This window comes from Myotis lucifugus, unplaced genomic scaffold (assembly GCF_000147115.1).
Source record: "Myotis lucifugus unplaced genomic scaffold, Myoluc2.0 scaffold_18, whole genome shotgun sequence".
Classification (NCBI taxonomy): domain Eukaryota; kingdom Metazoa; phylum Chordata; class Mammalia; order Chiroptera; family Vespertilionidae; genus Myotis; species Myotis lucifugus.
The window spans coordinates 12,300,487-12,321,517 of record NW_005871066.1 but is presented as its reverse complement, the minus strand read 5'-3'; the positions used below and the strand labels follow the sequence as shown (position 1 = coordinate 12,321,517).

General features: G+C 37.2%; 1 protein-coding gene across 6 annotated transcripts in view; it reads right to left on the bottom strand.

The window, feature by feature from the left end:
* PHTF2 (putative homeodomain transcription factor 2) overlaps positions 1-21,031 on the bottom strand; it is a 96,760-nt gene that overhangs the window by 40,730 nt on the left and 34,999 nt on the right. For 4 of the 6 annotated variants that reach the window (XM_014452840.2, XM_023751111.1, XM_014452841.2 and 1 more), the window contains exons 3-5: positions 11,894-11,950; positions 3,624-3,693; positions 2,667-2,825 (exon numbers count right to left, since the gene is read on the bottom strand). In XM_014452840.2, coding sequence (XP_014308326.1) covers positions 2,667-2,825; positions 3,624-3,693; positions 11,894-11,950 — 286 coding nt within the window. The remainder of the gene's footprint in view (positions 1-2,666; positions 2,826-3,623; positions 3,694-11,893; positions 11,951-21,031) is intronic. The other 2 variants (XM_023751112.1, XM_014452843.2) reach the window with 1 other exon arrangement.

Genomic DNA, 21,031 nt, shown 5'->3' with positions numbered 1-21,031 from the left:
AAAGAGCTAATTTAGTCTGGTTAAAGTTGTGGAGAGATACTACAAGAGATTGATTGAAAAACTTGTCTTATATCTTGAAGTTGGTAATAACTAGGAAACAATTTAAACCTTAAGTGGCTAGTTTGCATTTGTAATTTAAAAGGTAAATGGACAGAAGAAGGTAGAAGGGCTCGTGGCAGTAATCTGGGCAAGAAATTATATAAGCAAAAATTAGGAATGGAGCTGACAATATAAAGTTGAGATACTTAAAAGGCATGTAATTAAAGTAAAAATACTATATGTAGTTATATAAAACCAAATCTGATTGCACATGATTCTACCTTTGGGAAGATGAGGGTTAGACAGAGAATGAAGATGTAACTCAGAGTATTGCACCCTAATTTTATTTACTTTTATTTATTTATTTTGTTAATCCTTACCTGAGGATATTGTTTCCATTGATATTTTTTTTTTTTTTGAGAGGGAGAGTGAAAGGGAAGGAGGGAGGATGGGGAGAGAGGGAAAGAGAGAAAAAGAACCATCGATGTGAGAGAGACCCATCGATTGGTTGCTCCTGCAACCCAGGTATGTGCCTTTGACCAGAAATCGAACCAGTGACCCTTTAGTGCCCAGGCTGACACTCCAACCACTGAGCAACACCACCCAGGCTGCATCCTACTTTTATATGCATGGAAATGGAGGCACAGGGTTTTCTAAAGGTACCAGCAAACTGCTGAGGGTCATTAGGGTCAGAGCAAGACTTTGTCACTGGCTGTGTGATTTGGATCAGGTTAAGTCACTTCTTTAAGCTATACTAAGAGAATGTTCAGTGATCATGATTTATGAACACATAATGTTAAACTTAAGTTCTGAACTAAAAAATATCTTTTTCATGCCTGATATGACCTGTGTTTCCTATTTAGCTTAGAAAAGCCAGTGAGTACATTTCAGATACAATATTTTGTGAAAAACTAGTTACACTGAAAACTAGAAAGCAACGGTATTAAAAAAGGATAATGCACAGTAATTACAATTAATGGTACTGATTAATTATTACTCTAATAAGTAATTGCACTTTCTGACTGCTTTAGAATAAAGCTTTCTCCTTTAGGTAAGCTAGAAAGCATTAGAAGATTACGCTCTCTTAAATCCTTTTGTGAGCAAAGCAAACACAAGAAAGTAACTCTATAAAAATTAAGATAGAAATATATTTAGAACTAGCATATAGTGTAATGGTATTATACTTAGCAAGAACAAAGGTCAACTTCTTGAAAGCAGTGACAAGCTATATGAAAATCCTATACTTAATTGCAGGCATTCTAGGAATTTGTCATAAGAAAGTAATTCAAAGTATAAGAAAACTTCACAAACTGTATGTTCACTTCAGCATAAATTATAATAACAAAAGACAGCAAAAAGCTTAAATGCCCAATATTGTAGGGTATTGATAGGGTATTTTCTAATAATTTAAAATTATATTTATAAAACCTCTGATACTTGTTATGACAAAAGGAGAAAATAAAAATACAATCATTTACACAGAATAATCTCAACTATATAAAAAACGTTGCAAAGTAAGCTTAAAGGCAAGATTATAGATGGCTTTTCTCTTCAGTTTTTCCTACATTTTCCAAATTTTCTGTAATGAATATGTATAATTTCTTTAATCAGAAACACACACACTCACACACACTCTTAACAATCACAAAATCTTCATAGTTCACTCTCTTTTATGTATATAAGATGTGTACCCTGGCTTAAGGAAACAGCTTTACCTAGGTAAAAAGCTGTAGTTTTTATTATATTTTCATTTACTTAAAAAAATTTATCTTTTACTTAGAGTTTGTGAGTAAAAACATCTTTAAATAATCATCTTAGGATTAAAATCGTGTTTTTAAAAAAGACATTAAAAAGACTGAAAGAGTACCAACCAAATTATAATGATTGCTTTGTTAGAGTGATGGAATGTGAGTGGTTTCTTTTTTAAGACTCCAAATGCTTTAGAGTGTTGTATAGTATGCATTGTACAGTATAGTATGCAGTCTATGAGTGCACATTAGAATGCTGCTGTGTTGAGAGGCAGTGCAACACAGTTGTTAAGCATGTGGCTCTAAGTCAGATAGTTTAAACTTGACACCTGGGCTCTACCACATTTGGTGATTGTGTGACTTTGGGTCCTCAGGTTCTTCAGGATCCCATGTCTATAATCTAGGCATAGTAATAGAACCTATACTTCACTGGGTGGTTGTGAGAAATAAGAATCCGTGAAAAGCAATTACAATAATGCATGGTATGCACAATTTCAGTACAGAATGAGGACAGTTTCAGATCACTGGCTGAGGCAGGAAAAATGAACTTATATAAAAAAACACACACGACTGTGTGGTATGTATATGTGGGAGGTGCATTTTGAAGAGACTTTCTAATTTTTAAAAATCTTCTCAACTTTTTTTTTTTCTTTAGCCAACCACAGATTCAAATTTTCACAAAATTATATTGGAAAATAATTGCTTTGTTTTCTCAAGCATTTTAAATATAAACCAGTGTCTTATTAAGTGAAATATTACAATAAATATTTACCTTTCTACTCAGTAGTACTGTATGTTTTTTTAAAAGCTTTTGGTAATCCTAAAAATGTAATATCCTGAAAGTTAAAAGCAAAATGCATTTCTATCATTTAATTGTACCTTGAAGAAGATAAAGGACAAGAAGCCAGAAAAAGATGACTTTTGATGTTACTTGTAACCACCAACGGAAGAAAAAGGGAAAAAATACAACTCGAACAATCCCCTTTCTAGTCAGAGAAGTCCAAGGACTTTCAGGTTTTGCCTTAGCAAATGCAGACCCTGAGAAAAGTAAAATAAGACAACAGAGTATACTTATTAGTCTTTAATTTCCTTAGAGAAAAACTTCAACATTTGAAGAAAAACAAAATAAAATGTATTATTTTATTTTATTTTATACTATGCTATGAGTAAGAAATGTCCAATTTTGGGTAACACAACTTTAAAAAACATTCTTCATGCTATCATATTAACTCAGGTACTTTGAAAACAACTTTTAACTGAAATAACAGAATTTCTCCTACATATTTTATAAATATAAGATAATATTCAAATGTCAATTCCACTTTAACCCCTAAAACTAATACAATATTTGTATGTCAACTATAATCTTATATAATAAAAGGCTAACATGCAAATTGTCCCCTGGACCAGGAGTTCAACCAGGGGGCGGGGCCAGCCAGCCAATTGCCTGCGGCCCCTCCCCTGGCCAGCCCCACCCACCCCAATCGGGGTGGGCCGGCCAGACCCCACCCATGCACAAATTCATGCAACAGGCCTCTAGTTTAAATAAAATTTTAAAAAATGTTACCACTTTAATTTTTATAACCAGGACTTATAGCCTGCTAAGCAAACATGAGATGTTTTTTTTTGTATGTACTTCTTGTATTGATCTTTAGCAGGAGGAAAAACTAATCAATGGTATTTAAATGCTTCCATTTTCTGCTTTTTATGGATTTCCTGCCTTTATTTAAGCTCACATTACTTTTATTTCTACAAACATATATATCTTACCCATTTGAATTGTTTCTACAAGGTCAATTTCTAATTGCATTAAGCATTTATTTATCCAAGGCTCACCTCTTACAAGATCAACATCTATGAGGTCTGGTTTCACATGCGCTGTTTTCTTTGGTTTATTCCTTAGTCCCTATAATATATTAAAAGTAGTATTGGTGAGACTGTAGATCCTAAAAGTCCTCATCACAAGAAAAAAGTTTTGTAACTATGTATGGGGACAAATGTTAACTAGACTTATTGTGGTGATCACTTCATCAAATCATTACGTTGTACACCTAAAACTAAAATAACATTATGTCATTATGTTCTAATAAAAATAGTATTAGAATTCTATATGTGTATTTCAATCCAGAAGAGCAGAAAAAAATCATCTTTCCATGAAGATAAATTTAGAAAAAGTAAAAAAGATAAAGTAAAATTCTAAAACAAAGACGACTGCTACCAATCAATTTGGATGTACAGCCTGAGATAGCCTGCGTTGGCCCAGATTTGCACAGGAGAGTGTTGAGGCTGGCTGGGGGAGCAGTGGCTCTGAAGGGACCTTCAAGGTGTGAAGCTGCAGGTGTGGCTGCAGAAAGCAGTGGACCACAGAGCTGAGGACAGGGATGCAGACTTCTCAGCAGATGCCAGCATGTAGGAGTGGTATCAGCTAAGACCCAGAGAGAACAATGCATATCTCAGGGATGCCACTATGTTCACATGCATAACCAGACCACAATGCCACCTAATCAAATCAGAACTTAGAGGCCATGCCCAGTTGGTGGAAGAAGGGAACGCAGGACTCACAAATTGAATTAGTTTTAAAACTTGAAATTACTAAACACTAAGATTAAGTTTTTGCTATCAGTGTACAGAAATGGAAGTAAGGTTGGAGATCAAAATTACTGGGCGGGGGGACTATGAAAAAATAAATTTATAACTTAAGTCTAGGATATTAAGATTGGAAGAGCTTAGGTTAAATTCCTCAGGAGCCAAGTGCTAATAGATGACATAGTGTTTAGATGATTTGTTGATTACTCATTCAATTAACCAAGTAATAACTATTCAGTGCTTTGTTTGTCCCTTCCTAATCCAAGTAATTAACAATGACCACTTAAAGTAAGAATTTGCTTAAGTACTGTTTGCATCTAAAGCAGCGGTTCTCAACCTGTGGGTCGCGACCCCTTTGGGGGTCGAACGACCCTTTCACAGGGGTCGCCTAAGACCACAGGAAAACACATATATAATTACATGTTGTTTTTATGATTAATCACTATGCTCTAATTATGTTCAATTTGTAACAATGAAATTGGGGGTCACCACCACATGAGGAACTGTATTAAAGGGTCACGGCATTAGGAAGGTTGAGAACCACTGATAAAGCAAAGAAGAAGACAGCATTTGAGCTCAGAATTAACTGAGATGTTTAAACAAAGTACCCTGAATTCAAGATGCAATTAACCTTTGAACCCCTGCAAATAGTCTGTTCATCTGAAATTACAAACAACCCAGAGATACAAAGATACAAAAACAAAAGAGAAAGGGTCAGGATTAAAGATCTATCCATGATAATTTTACATACAGTTGATCTTCATATTCAGTTTCAAAATTTGCAAATTCACCTACTCATTAAAATTTACTCGTATTCCAAAATCAATACTTGCTGTGCTTTTACAGTCATTTACAGACATGTGCCGAAAGACGGAGGCAAAAAATATGAATCACCCACACATTCCCAGCTGAGGTCAAACATGGCAATGCTCTGCCTTCTTGTTTCAATGTTATAATTAAATGTCCTTTTCATGGTCTGTTCAGTGCAGTGTGTGTACGTGCGCACACACACGTGCTTTATATTGATAATTTTGTTTAAAATGGCCCCCAAGCATAGTACTGAAGTACTTGTCTAGTGCTTCTAAGTACAAGAAGGCTGTGATGTGCCTCTGAGAAAATGTGTGTAAGATAAGCTCTGTTCAGGCACAGCTATAGTGTTGTCTGTTCAGGCATAGCTATAGTGTTGTCTGTTTAGGCACAGCTATAGTGTTGTTGGGCACGAGTTCAATGTTAATGAAATCAACAATACATATTAAATAAGGATTTTTTCAACAGAAATATATATAAAACAAGATTATGTATTAGTTGATGAAGGGTTGTGACTAGCAGCTTGTAGGAACTTAACTCTGTATTTTCCCTAGGAGCAATGATCAGTATTCGCTAATTCAGTGTTCATGGTGACTTTACAGAAAATAACTACTGTGAATAATGAGAATTGATTCATCTGTACTTCATTTCCCATTTTAATGTCATGAAAAAGTGGCTGACTGAAGCTATAAAACATTCCTGATATTTTACAAACTGGAAAGGGATTCTAATAATACATACACTTAACAAAATTTCATTTATAGAGCACTATTTAGATTTGGTATGATGTTTATTATGAGACTTTACCTTTATTACTGCCAACAAATTTGAAAACAGTAACATTTAAATTTACTTGTCTTTATACATTCTTTTAAAAATACAGTAAAACCTCTATATAATGGACTAATTCGGGTGAGGGAATAGCCATTAAAGCTGAAAGCCTGTTATATACTAACGCAGATAATGTTGGGCCAAAAAGCTACAAAGGACTGTTTAAGTTTAGAAAATAATCCTGTTTAATGATTTAGACTCCCATGCATGGAACTATCATAACACTCACATTCCATTAAAGAATGTAACCATGAGCTTCTTCCTTCCATGCCATTTTTCCTCTATAATGACTTTAAAATAAAATAGCCTAGTTCTTTCTGCTGAAGCTTTAAAACTCTATTAAGTCTAAACCAAGGGGAAATGCCATATTTAATTTTAAATTTGGGTCAAGGTGATCAGGAAGTAAAAGCTTTCAGTTATATGTTCTAAATGTTTAAGAAAAAATAATTTGCAACTAACAAAAGACTTACCACTCTTGGCCTTTAATTTTAAAAAATAAACATTTCCAAGAAATATAATTTCATGGCTTTGATTTCTTTAGTTGTTGCTCACTGCTTTGATATATATGCAAATCAATAACAGTGTTCTCTACATCACAGGTACAATGTTTTTGTTTTAAATCAAATATCAATACTAATAGTAATACACTAGTTATACACTTGTCCAACTTTCTTAGAATAAATGCAACACTCTATTTAACACTCTAAACAATATGCCTCCACTAGAATGTTCAGCAAGAATGGTTTTACACCCTGGCCGGTGTGGCTCAGTTGGTTGGAGCATCAACTGGAACACCAAAAGGTCTCAGGTTTGATTCCCTGTTAGGGAACATACCCAAGCCGTGGGTTCTGGATCCCTAAGGTGCATGCAGGAGGCAACCAATTGATGTTTCACTCTCACATAGAACTTTCTTTCTCTCTCACCCTCTCTCTCTAAAAATCAGTAAAAGCATATCCTTGGGTGAGAATTAAAAAAAAAAAAAAAAGAATGGTTTTGGGCAAGGCCCCAAAGCAGCTTGCATTGCTCCTTTTAATTAAAAATAACAAGAGTAAATTTTAATACTATTTTAATTCTTCAAATACCATTTTAAAGTATTATCTTTAAAGGTAGACATATTTGAGAAACAAGTCACAGGTCTTAGCCTTCCCTAAATTCAACCTGTCAGCACACTAAGAAACAACTAATATAATCCTTCCTTATTTTAATCTCTATATAGGCATTAAAACAGTTTTTTAAAAATGAGTAAATTAGAGAAACCAAGATGGCGGCATAGGTAAACACCTGAAATTGCTGCCTCGCACAACCACTTCAAAAATACAACTAAAAGACAAAACAGACATCATCCAGAACCACAGGAAGGCTGGCTGAGTAGAAATTCTACAACTAGAAGGAAAGAGAAAAGCACACTGAGACTCAGAGGAGGTGCGGAAGTAAAGTACAGAGGTACGGAGGTGCAGGAGGAAAGGGCTGGCAACTGAGGACGCAGTTGTCTTTTTCAATCGGGAGGGAGACACAAGCTTCCGACTGCTCTGAACTCCAGTTCTGGGCGAGTCTCTGGGGACCCAGACTCATACAGGGAGAAACTGGACTGTCTGGCATCGGGCAGTACTCAAGGTCAGCTTTCTCTCAGAGGTGCTTGCAGCGATTACCTCAGGATACCGAGACCCCAGTGTCCTGGGGGCTTGGGCAGGACTGAGGAGCAGCCATAGCTGTTTGCTCTGCCCTGTTTATCCCCTGAGACCCCGCCCCACCCAAGCTGTGTGCAGAGGCTTTTGCATATGAATGGCCTGGCCCTTTGCAATCTAAAATTACCTAACAAACTGCAGCTGGGTCAGAGAGACCCAGAACATCCAAAAGAAGGCCAAGGCCCCACAGCAGCTTGCATTGTTTCACAGCTGGGCCTCATCTGGGCACCTCCAAACCCCAAACAAAGAAGAGGAATCTGCAGATCTCTCCATAGCTCCTGCTGGGTAGCCTCAGGCAGAGGCTAAATTAGCACCTCCTTAGAGATCCAAAAGCCAGTGTACCCAGTGGTCAGAGTGGGACCATCCAGATTACAACTCCTCAGATCCATAAGGGACACACTCAGGGGGCAGACTCAGTGAGCACCAAAGCCCCATTGAAGCAAGTCTTGCCCCAGAAGGGTGTCTCCAGCACAGAAGTTCTCCCACTGTAGACACAGCTGGTTCTCACAGCCAATTGGCCTGGAGGTCAATTCCTCCCAGTGGTACCTACAACAATCAAGGCTTAACTACAACAAGACTGTGCACAAAGCCCACAAAGGGGTGCACCAAGAGTGTCCACCTCAGGTCATTGGGGAGACTAAGCCACTGGGCCCTATAAAACACCTAGTACAGAAAGCTACTCTATCAACACAGGGAAGCAGCCAAAATTCGGAGACAAAGAAACATGTCACAAATGACAGAAATGGAGGAAAGCAAACTACTGGATATAGAGTTCAAAACCACGGTTATAAGGTTTTTCAAGAATTTTCTAGAAACCAACGATAAATTTAGTGAGACCCTCAATAAATCTAGTGAGACCCTTGAGGATATGAAAAAGGACCAACTAGGAATTAAGCATATACTGACTGAAATAAAGAATAATATACAGAGATCCAACAGCAGACTAGAGGATTGCAAGAATCAAGTCAAAGATTTGAAATACGAAGAAGCAAAAAACACCCAACCGGAAAAACAAAAAGAAAAAAGAATCCAAAAATATGAAGATAGTGTAAGGAGCCTCTGGGACAACTTCAGGCGTACCAACATCCGAATTATGGGGGTGCCAGAAGAAGAGAGAGAGCAAGATATTGAAAACCTATTTGAAGAAATAATGACAGAAAACATCCCCTACCTGGTGAAAGAAATAGACTTACAAGTCCAGGAAGCGCAGAGAACCTCAAACAAAAGGAATCCAAAGAGGACCACACCAAGACACATCATAATTAAAATGCCAAGAGCAAAAGACAAAGAGAGAATCTTAAAAGCAGCAAGAGAAAAACAGTCAGTTACCATTCAAGGGAGTACCCATAAGATTGTCAGCTGATTTCTCAATAGAAACTATGCAGGCCAGAAGGGATTGGCAAGAAATATTCAAAGTGATGAATACCAAGAACCTACAACCAAGATTACTTTATCCAGCAAAGCTATCATTCAGAATTGAAGGTCAGATAAAGAGCTTCACAGATAAGAAAAAGCTAAAGGAGTTGATCACCACCAAACCAGTATTATATGAAATGTTGAAAGGTATCCTTTAAGAAGAGGAAGAAGAAGAAAAAGGTAAAGATACAAATTATAAAAAATAAATACATATCTATCAACAAGTGAATCTAAAAATCAAGTGAATAAATAATCTGATGAACAGAATAAACTGGTGAATATAATAGAATCAGGGGCATAGAAAGGGAGTGGACTGACAATTCTCGGGGGAAAGGGGTGTGGCGGTGAGGGAAGAGACTGGACAAAAACTGTACACCTATGGATGAGGACAGTGGGGGAGGGGGGTAAGGGCAGAGGGTGGGGTGGGAACCGGGTGGAGGGGAGCTATGGGGGGAAAAAGAGGAACAACTGTAATAATCTGAACAATAAAGATTTAATTAAAGAAAAAAATGAGTAAATTACACACACTGAGCCTAGTGTGGAGAGCCACTCGTCCCAGGAAACTGGGGGTGGTTGCAAAGACTCCCCCGCCCCCCCCCCACACACACACATACACAATGAGCGTTCATGGGGAACCTGGTGCTAAACCATTCCTAGACGACCTGCTTTCTGGGTAGGGTTTCATAGATAGCAGAATAGCTCCCTCACTGAGATCTACTGAAAGTCAGACCTCCACACAAGGGTTTGAAAAATAAATTAATTAAATAAAAATGAGGAAATTACATAACACGTAATTTGTGATGAGCAGCTTAAAACCAAAACAATTTTTATAGACATTTTTTTCTTAGATTTTCAAATTTCATAAATCATCCAAATGTACCAACTGGTAACACAACTTCTCAAAATACTTAATATTCCCAGTCCAGCAAGTTAAAGACTGTCAAAAGGATAAAAGATTTTAAGGAATCTTACTAGACCTCTCTATTGCTCTTTATTTGCTTGACTCTTCCAACTCTTGACTATTTCAATTTACCAGACTACAGACTACTGTACCATGGATATCTTACTTCTCTTCCTCCTTCTTTACATTTCCTCTTCCTTTACCCACCCATTAAATATTTCTTTCCCAATATTCCATTCTTAGTTTTCTTCTTTCATCATTCAATGTAAATCCAGTCACTCCTATAGCTGTATTTATATGTGTAGAATATATAATTTACACACACACACTTACTTTACATAGTGAGGACTCCCAAATCTTTCACCAATGTATCATCTGGATATTTCTAAAACAGAATTCTTTATCTGCTTCTCTTCTAGTATTTGCCATTTGCCATCACACTTAGCAAAGTTGTTAAAATATAAATTTAATCGAGGAAACTTTTCTACTTAAAATCCTTCAATGTTTCCCGTAATTGTTTTCCAGATTTTTTCTAGACTCTTGTAAGGCAGTGTGATGTGACTTCCATTTTCATTTCTAGTTTTACTTCTAACTACCCTAATCTTCCTCCTCCACCCAACCTATTACCAATCAAGCTCCTTCAAGAGTCATGCTCTTTCATTCCTTCATGTATATTTTCATATGCTCTTCACCTTGTCTGGAATGATTTCCTCATTCTCCCTAAGATCTCTCAAACTTAGCTCATGAGTCACCTCCTCTGTGAAATCTTTCCTAACCTTCACAGAGCTGCTTCCCCCTGAGCTCCCCAAAAGAGACCTACACATCTTTCTCTTAACTGGATTAGTCTCATCTGTAATTATGTATTTCGTCTACAAAATTATAATCTATTTCATTTTGTTCCTATGATTTAACCCTATGTTTAACACATAGTAGGTACTTATTGAATTTTTGTTAACTATTAATTCCTCATGAAAATAGTTTAAAAATTAAAATTAACTAAAGGTAAAGAATCTTGCGCTTTATTACAGATGTGTAAGTTGTCTAAACACAGATTGTTTGGATAGATTTTTAAGTTAATGAGAGACATTGGTTTTCAATCTCATGTAAGCCTTTATGTACAAAATAGAAAATGTCAAGCAACTCAAGTAACATTCTCTGGGCCCAGATTAAATTTAGCTCGTGCAGGACCACACTGATTAGTATTACCTATGCAAATGAAAAATATAAATCTTATCACAAAAAAGGAGTGATTGCTGAGAAACAATAAATTTAGTTAAACAATAGTTTTCATGCTAGCAAGGTAGCCTATGAGAATCTCTTATCAGCCTAAGTGATTACATGTTCAAGAAGGAACTACTTACTACAAAAACATTTTAATTAATGCTTTATTTTCCTAAATTCTTTTTTAAAATGACCAAATTTTCAGCAGCTCTGTTTGCGTCCAAGTCATTCTGTTAGTAGCACAAAAAAAGCAGGTCTCAATTAAAAAGAGCAGCATTTGCGCAGGATCACTCAGGTGGGAAAAGTCCTGTAACACTTACCAGTTTAATAAACTGTATAGAGCAATGACAGCATCAAAAGGGAAGAAAAGCAAACTAGAAGTATAAGGTGACAAGTGAAAGGGGAAAAGAGCTGACAAAAAAATAATCATTAAAATTAAATTTTAAAAGAATAGAAATATGCTAAAAAGAAAAGAAAATCAGAGGTAAAGACAGAACTATGCTATCATAAAAGAGTTTACCGTCTTCATTTAAAAGTTTGGATAGAATAATATTAATTTATACCTTAAAAGTATATGGAAAGATATGATATAAAATGTGGTTAATAATCAATTTACAGAACTTTGTTTTAGAATATACAAAATGAAATAAACATATTACCTTGATTTCTCTTTGTTCAACAGATTTTTCCCATATTTGTTGATCATATGCTCCAATCTATGAAAATAAATAAAAAACAACACTACATTAAATGACCATTGTGGATACCCATCCTATGGATATAACTCTGCTTGCGTTACAAGAAACTCAGCATTCATTCGGCACAGATTAGCTTCAGTTCTGTCTCAAACTTCTGTGATCAATACTATACTACTGTGGTTCTCAAACTATGGTTTCTGGACCAGCAGTTTCAGCATTACCTGGGAACTTGTTAGAAATGCATACTCTCTTCCTAGAAACATACAATCTTCCAAAACTGAATCAAAAGGAATCAGAATATCTAAACAGACCTATTACAATTAATGAAATTAAAGCAGTAATAAAAACACTCACAATAAACAAAAGTCCTGGGTCGGAGAGCTTCACAGGTGAATTTTATCAAATATTCAAAGATGAACTAACACCTATCCTTCTCAAACTAGCTAAACAATCCAAGAGGAGGGAAGACTCCCAAGCTCATTGTACAAGGCCAGCATCATCCCAATTTCAAAACCAGATAAACTCACTATAAAATAAGAAAATTATAGGCATAGACATAAAAATCCTCAACAAAATATTAGCAAACGAAATCCAGCATTACATTAAAAAGATGATACATCATGATTCCTGGGATGTCAAGTTGTGCAAATCAATTAACTTGATACACCACATTAACACAATAAAGGATAACAATCATATGATCATATCAACAGATACAGAAAAAGCATTTGACAAAATCCAGCACCCATCTATGATGAAAACTGTCAGCAAAGTGGGAACATACCTCCACATAATAAAGGCCATATATGACAAACCCATTGCCAATATCATACTTGATGGGCAAAAACTACAAGCATATCACTTAAGATCAGGAACAAGATAGGGATGCCCACTTTCACCACTCTTATTCAACTGGAAGTCCTAGTCACAGCACTCAGACAAGATGAAATAAAAGGCATCTGAATTGGAAAGGAAGAAGTAAAACTGTCATTATTTGCAGATGACATGATACTATATGTAGAGAACACTAAAGATTCCCGCAAAAACTACTAGAACTGACAAATGAATTCAGTACAGTAGCAGGATACAAAATTAATATTCAAAAATTGATTGCACTTTTATTCACCAGTAGTGAACTAGAAAGGGAAACTAAGAAAACAATCTCATTTACAATTACATTTTTAAAAAATACCTAGGAATAAATTTAACCAAGGGTGTAAAATATCTATACTCAGGAAATGATGAGACTTGAAGAACGAATTAAATAAGATAATAGTCAATAGAACATATACTGTGCTCATAGAAGAATTAACATCATTAAAATGTCCATACTACCCAAATAAATCTATAGATTCAACACAATTCCTATCAAAATATCAATGGCGTATTTCACGGACCTGAAACAAATAATTCAAAAATGTGTATGGAAGCACAAAAGACCCCAAATAGCATCAGATAGTTTGAAAAAGAAGAACAAAATGGAATGTATCACACTATCTAATATTAAACTATACTTAAGGTCATAGTAATCAAAAGAACGTGGTACTGACATAAAGAAAAGACATAGGTCAATGGAACAAAACAGAGAGCCCAAAATAAACCTATGCCTATAAGGTCAATTAACCTATTACAAAGAACAAGAACATACAATAGGGTCAAGACAGTCTATTCAATAAATGGTGTTGTGAAAACTAGACAGATACATGAAAAAAACTAGACCACCTTCTTACACTACAGACAAGAATAAACTCAAAATGAATTAAAGACTTAAATATAAGCTATGAAACCATAAAAAAGCTAGAAGAAAACATAGGCACTAAACTCTTTGACATCAATCTTAGAACAATATATATTTTGGAAATATCTTAAGCAAAGGCAACAAAAGCAAAAATAAACAAATGGGGCTATAGCAAACTGCAAAGCTTTTGCACAGCAAGGAGAACCATCATCAAAATGAAAAAGCAACCTACTAAATGGAAGAAGATATTTGAAAATGATAATCCAATAAGGGCTAATATTAAAAATATATTAAGAACTCATTAAAAAAGCCCCAGAAGTAATCCAATTAAAAAAGTGAGCAGAAGACCTGAATAGACACTTCTTCAAGGAAGACATACAAATGATCAATAGACATAAGAAAAGTTGCTTGATATCACTAATTATCAGAGATGCAAAACCACAATGAAATACCATCTCACATCTGTCAGAATAGGCTATCATCAATAAATCAACAAATAACAAGTGTTGGCGAGGATATGGAGAAAAGGGAACCCTAGCATACCGTTTATGAAAGTACATACTGAAAAACAGAGTGGAGTTTCCTAAAAAAAAATTTTTAATGAAATTGCCTTAAGACCCAGTGAGCCCACTTCTGGGGATTATCCAAAGAAACCCAAAACACTAATTCAAAAGAATATATGCACCCCTATGTTCCTTGCAGCATTATTTACAACTAGTGGCCTGGTGCACGAAATTCATGCACATTAAAAGGGAATTAATTAGAGGAAATATTTTAATATTGCTATTTGCCCTTTCTCTATAATAGAAGTGTCAGAGATGAAAGAAAATTAGTAAAATTTATATGAAAATCTCCCTCCTGTGAGAGTCTGGGGTGCACCGCGGGACCCAGAGTCAAGTCCCTGCCCACTCATGCACACCTTGAAATCGCGTTAAGACCCAGACCCAGCTGGCCCCACCCCTGTCAAGCCCCCTGGGGCGCAGGCTCAGGTCCCCTGGCTCAGCGCCGGGTGGGGGCACAGCCTCAGGTCCCCCGCTGGGCAGGGGGCGCAGCCTCAGGTCCCTCAGCCCAGCGTCAAGGTATAGGGCGCGGCTTCAGGTCCCCCGGCCCCAGGGTGAGGGTGCAAGGGTGTGACAACCATTTTCATATTAGCTCTTTATTATATAGGACAGCTAAGATCTGGAAGCAATCCAAGTGCCCATCAATAGACAAGTGGATAAAAAAAAGCTGTGGTACATACATACAATGGAACATTCATTACTCACCCATAAAAAAGGAATGAAATCATACCATTTGAGACAGGATGGATAGTAAAATACCAGTAAGTCAGTCAGAAAAAGGCAAATGTCATATGATTTCACTTACATGTGGAATCTAAAGAGCAAAAAAAAAATTGAAATAGACTCATAGACACAAAGAACAAGAGGGGAGAGGAGTTGGGTGACTGAATAAAAGAGGTAAAAGGATTAAGAAGCACAAATTGGTGCTTCAAATTGAAATTGAACACACAATACAATATATAGATGATGTATTACAGAACTGTATATCTGAAATCTAAATTTTATTAATTAATGTCATAGCCCAGCCGGTGTGGCTCAGTGGTTGCGGGTCAATCTATGAATCAGGAAGTTAAGGTTTGATTCCTATCAGGGCACATGCCCAGGTTTCAGGCTTGATCCCCCAGGAGGAGGCGTGCAGGAGGCAGCCCATCGATGAGTCTCTCTCATCATTGATATTTCTATTCCTTTCCTTCTGCCTTCCTCTTTGAAATCAATAAAAATACATATATTTTTTCAAAGCACAGCCATAGCCGGTCTGGCTCAGTGGATAAGTGTCCGCCTGGTGACTGAAAGGTCCCAGGTTCGATTCTGATCAAGGGCACATGCCTGGGTTGTGGGCTTGATCCCCAGTAGGGGGCGTGCAGGAGGTGCCAATCAATGATTCTCTCTCATCATTAATGTTTCTATCTCTCTCTCCTTCTCCCTTCCTCTCTAAAATCAATAAAAAATATATATATATTTTTAAAAAGCACAAATTGGTAGTTATAAAACAGTCACAGGGACGTAAATAAAGCACAGGGTATACAGTCAATACTATTGTGATAACTATGTATGGTATCAGTTAGGGTATTGGAAATATCAAAGGGAATACTATGTAAGAGTATGATTGTCTAACCACTATGCTGAATATTTGAAACCAATACAAAATGAAATTGAAAGAAAAAAATAGGTCTCATCTGCAGATACTAAATAATAATAGCTAAATCCATTTAAAATCTTCCCATATATTCTGTCAGGTTATGCATCAACTAAAACCACGCCCTTTCCTGCATTAACCCTAAGACTAGTGTATTACAAGGCCACATACATATAATCAAATCATGAATCATGACCAAGTCCTATTGCTTTAAGGAAAGCTAGTTAATGATATAGTAAAACACTGACTCAAGTTTAGAAAAAAGCCTTGAAGAATATTCTTTAATTCAACAGAGAGATGGTTATGATAGGATCTGCCTTTAAGAAGTTTCAAATCCAAAGAGAGTTAGTTATAATTCAAAGCAGAATAAAATAAGCATTATCTATATATATAAAAGCCAAGCGACCAATATGCCAGAACGACCGGTCGCTATGACATGCACTGTGGTGGCCAACCGGCCCAATTGTGGTCCCGATCAGCTCCCCCACCCTGATTGGGGGCGGGGCCAGCCCAGCCCTGATCGGCCCCCATCGGGGTAGGCTGGCCGGACCCTCCCGTGCATGAATTCATGCACCGGGCCTCTAGTTATATTATACATTAATGAGAGATGGTCTGAAAAAGAACAGTATCTTACTAGATATGGGGGCATGGGAAAAAGATAAAAATGACAATTTTTGGCTTAAGTATCTGGGGCTGCACTAATATCATTAACTACAGCAGAGAATAAAAACAGGCTTAGAAAAGGTTGTTGGAACTACACAACAGCTAGAAATTATGGCTAGAATTCTAGAAAGTTAAGAAGGTACAAAATTTGGAACTTGGCGGCATAAACTAGGTACTTGGACGTTATGTGGACAACCTGATAATCTAGGGAAATAGAATAGCTTAATGAAATCAATAACAAACTATTAAGAGAAATAAATATTTAACTGGAAAGAAGTATTAAAGTCGGGTAAGAAGACTTAGAAAAATTAGTCAGAGAGGTAGGAAAAAAACTGGAACAATATACTATAGTAGTAGCTAAACAAGGAAAGCATTTCAAGAAAGAAGGTAAAGTTAGGAAAGCTAAAAATATTGAAACATTTTGAGGTGGTCAGGTAGTTAAACACAATTGTGTCAAATACTCTTGATCTTATTTAAATAGTAGGCAAAGCCATTAGCTGAGATATGGAAGCTGGAGAGTTTGGGGAATAGGGGACAATAGGGAAGGTAAGAACAATGACTCAGGGACTCAGAATACAGTGCTAACTAGATTGGTAGATTAGGGACACCAGGAAGAACAGACATATCTGAATTGGTATTAGAAGCAGTCAGCTGAGTTATGTTTATATTTTTCCTTTTACCACCATGTCTCTCAAAAGCCCAGGACAAGACAGGAAGACTTAAATACACACATACACACACACACTGCCACATAATACATGAATGCTATATGTAAGCAGAAGGGTTTAATAAATAAATTATGGCATTCCTATACAATAGAATATTATACTCATTAAAAATGTATGTTTTAAAGGGATGTTTAGTGATGTGAGAAAGTACTTTTGGTATGTTACACAAAAATAGGGCAATAAAAAAACTAAATACAATATGATCCTAATTTGGGGTGGAAAAATTCACAATGTTACCAATAGGGTAACAATGTGATTTGATTATGCTTACCTACATTTACTTTTCTTATGATAGACATGTATTACTTTTACATTATGATTTAAAAAAACATCATTTACAAAAATCAAGATAAAATGGAAGCTAATATTATCTGAGTAGCATCCAGTGTTAGGCACTGAGCTAGGTGCTTTTGAATACATTTTCTCATAGAGGGGGCAAGTTGTTAGGAAACCAACTGCCACTGCTCAAAATCAATTTAATTAAGTCCCATTATGAAAATAAGGCTTTTCCTATGAAAATAAGGCTTTTCCAGCAGATGGGCGATGGAAGGAATTCAGTTGGTTAACACAGGAAAGGGAGGGAATGAAAGGAAAAGAGCCTGGCAAACAGCGTCGTGGCGGAAGTGAGAGAACTTCAAGTTCTGGAAGAAGCCAATGAGAGAGGGCCATCACCAGCAACAATAAAAATTTTCAGCTGAGAAGTTATATCTTAATAACAAAAGTGTGAGAAACTAGTCTTAAAAAAGAGCAGATAGCTACCTACATCCTAGGATATCAAGGGGGAAAATGAGTTAAAGAACCAAAATGGTAAATACCAAGTGCTCAAGAAAAGAAGAGCATTCTGTATGGGACTCTTGCAGCAGATGGGCAATGGAAGGAATTCAGTTGGTTAACACAGGAAAGGGAGGGAATGAAAGGAAAAGAGCCTGGCAAACAGCGTTGTGGAGAAAGTGAGAGAACTTCAAGTTCTGGAAGAAGCCAATGACAGAGGGCCATCACCAGCAACCATAAAAGAGAAAGCAGTAGCCATGACTGTCTCACTTGATTCCTCTCTTCTGTGCCCCTTTAATGAAGAGATTAAAAAGAGACCTGGCCAGTGTGGCTCAGTTGGTTGGAACATTGTGCCATATGCTGAAGGGTGGCAGGCTCGATTCCTGGTCAGGGCACATATTCAGGTTCAGGGTTTGATCCCCAATCTAGGCATGTGCAGGAGGCAACTGATGTCTGTCTGTCTCTCTCTCTCTCTCTCTCTCTCTCTCTCTCTCTCTCTCTCTCTCTCCTAAAAATCAATTTAAATTTTTTTAAAACAAGAGAGATTAAAAAGATTCTCAGAGCTAGTAAGACATTAGATATAGTGTGATTTCAGGGATCCCACAATAACCCCCCAAAATGCCCAAGGCCCTATCTTTAATCTTTAAGATTGAAAAGCAAGTATCTACTTGATTCAACACCTATCTCTCATTTATACTTAAGTAAAATAATTAAACTACTAAGCATAAAGGCCTGGCTTTATTCTGAGGGGACTACCAAGGACCACGTCTCTACTATATTTGATCGTGAACATGTACCTCCCTCTCACACTGATCCAAAGCTAGATAACTGACTCAAGAGAGTCAATCAGATTCTCTCACCATTCTAAATGTTAGATAAATGAGAGAAACAGATGGCTAATAGTGGGGATTAAAATTAACATGAACAGCCGGGACCGGTTTGGCTCAGTGGATAGAGCGTCGGCTTGCGGACTGAGGGGTCCCAGGTTCGATTCCGGTCAAGGGCATGTACCTGGGTTGCGGGCACCTCCCCAGTGGGAGGTGTGCAGGAGGCAGCTGATCGATGTTTCTCTCTCATCGATGTTTCTAGCTCTCTGTCTCTCTCCCTTCCTCTCTGTAAAAAATCAATAAAATATATTTAAAAAAAAATTAACATGAACAACAGACTCCTATAGAGAAGTTTCTAGAAATTCTGCTGCTGAGAGGCCCAATACAGACAGCCATGGTTTGTCTTTCTTTACCAGGTCTTGGCTGTGTGCTGTTGGCACAATTTATGTGTAGTGAAAAGGAGAAGCAGAATACACTGGTGTTTTTTCCTAAGTCCAAACTTTAATGAGAACATTGCTGTTAAGGCAAACCAATACTACTCTGCATAATTTACGAAGTTTGTTTATTTTCCAACTTGCTGGTACATGGCTGTATGTTTTCAGTACATTTATTAATAAAGGTACTGCCGATTAAGAGCCTTTCCCAAGAAGTCATCTTTTCTACTTAGCCTAACTTTGTTTCATAAATTGTGAAGACCTTGCTAGTGAGGAAAAAAAATCATTAGTTTCTTTTATTAATCATGTGAAATAATTCAAATTTGCCTTACTATTTCAATCGATCAGATGGTCAAAAAATTATCCACAGTATACAAAAGTTCTATTTAACAAACCTATAACATTAATTCCCAGGTGTTAACGCTCTTACAGCCAAACCCATAACATTTAACATTACTCAATAATTATTTGGAGTTTTCAATAACTGTTATTTCAACAATTAGAGTGGAAATCATTTTTTAAACAGTCAAAATAGGTATTAAACTATTTAAAATAGCTTTTAGAAAGTTATTTACTACTTAAATAATTTAGTTTTTTAAAAAATGAAGAGTTCACTATTTAAGCTTCTAAATAATCGAAACACAAAGCCTGGCCAGGTAGCTTAGAGCATCATCCCTACATGCCAAGGTTGTGGGTTTGATCTCTGATCAGGGCACATACAAGAAGCAACTAATGAATGCATAAATAAGTGGAACAACAAATCAATGTTTCTCTCTCTTTCCCTCTCTCCCCTCTTCCCGTTCCCCCCTCTCTAAAATCAATAAATTATTTTTTAAAATAAATAATCAAAACAGTAAAAGACCAAATATAAACTTTACTTTATCTTCATTTTACCACTAATAGTGCTGCTCACATTTTACATATCAAACTTAAGAAAAAAACCTCCAAAAGAGGGAAGGGGGGGGGGGGTAGGAGGGCGGAAAGAGATTAAATGCATATATGCATTACTTATGGACACAAACAACAGGGTGGTGAAGGCCTGGGGCCAATGGGGGGAAAAAGAGGGGACATCTGTAATACTTTCAACAATAAATACTTAATATTTAAATATTTACTTTACTATGCCTTTTATGGCCCAATCGAAAATGATGGAATAATAAAAGCTCTCAGATATTCCTTGCCAACTGGCATCTATTATTTAATAACTAGACACCCGGGTGCATAAAATTTGTGCGGGGGGGTGGGGGGGGGCGGGGGGGCGGTTCCCTCAGCCCAGCCTGCACCCTCTTCAATCGGACATCCCTCTCGAAATCTGGGACCACTGGCTCCTAACCACTTACCTGCCTGCCTGCCTGCCTGATCACCCCTAACTGCCTTTGCCTGCCTGCCTGATTGCCCTTAACCTCTCTGCCTGCCTGCCTGATCACCCCTAACTGCCTCTGCCTGCCTGCCTGATCTCCCCTAACTGCCCTCCCCTGCCAGCCTGATCTTGCCCCTAACTGCTCTTCCCTGCCAGACTGATCACCCCTAACTGCCTCTGCCTGCCTTACTGCCCTAACTGCCCTCCTCTGCCGTCCTGATCGCGCCCCCACTGCCCTCCCCTGCCAGCCTGATCTGCCCCCAACTGCTCTCTTCTGCCTGCCTAATCTTGCCCCCGACTGCCCTCCCTGCCAGCCTGGTTGCCCCCACAGCCCTCCCCTGCAGGCTGATCTTGCCCCCAACTGCCCTCCCCTGCTGGCTGA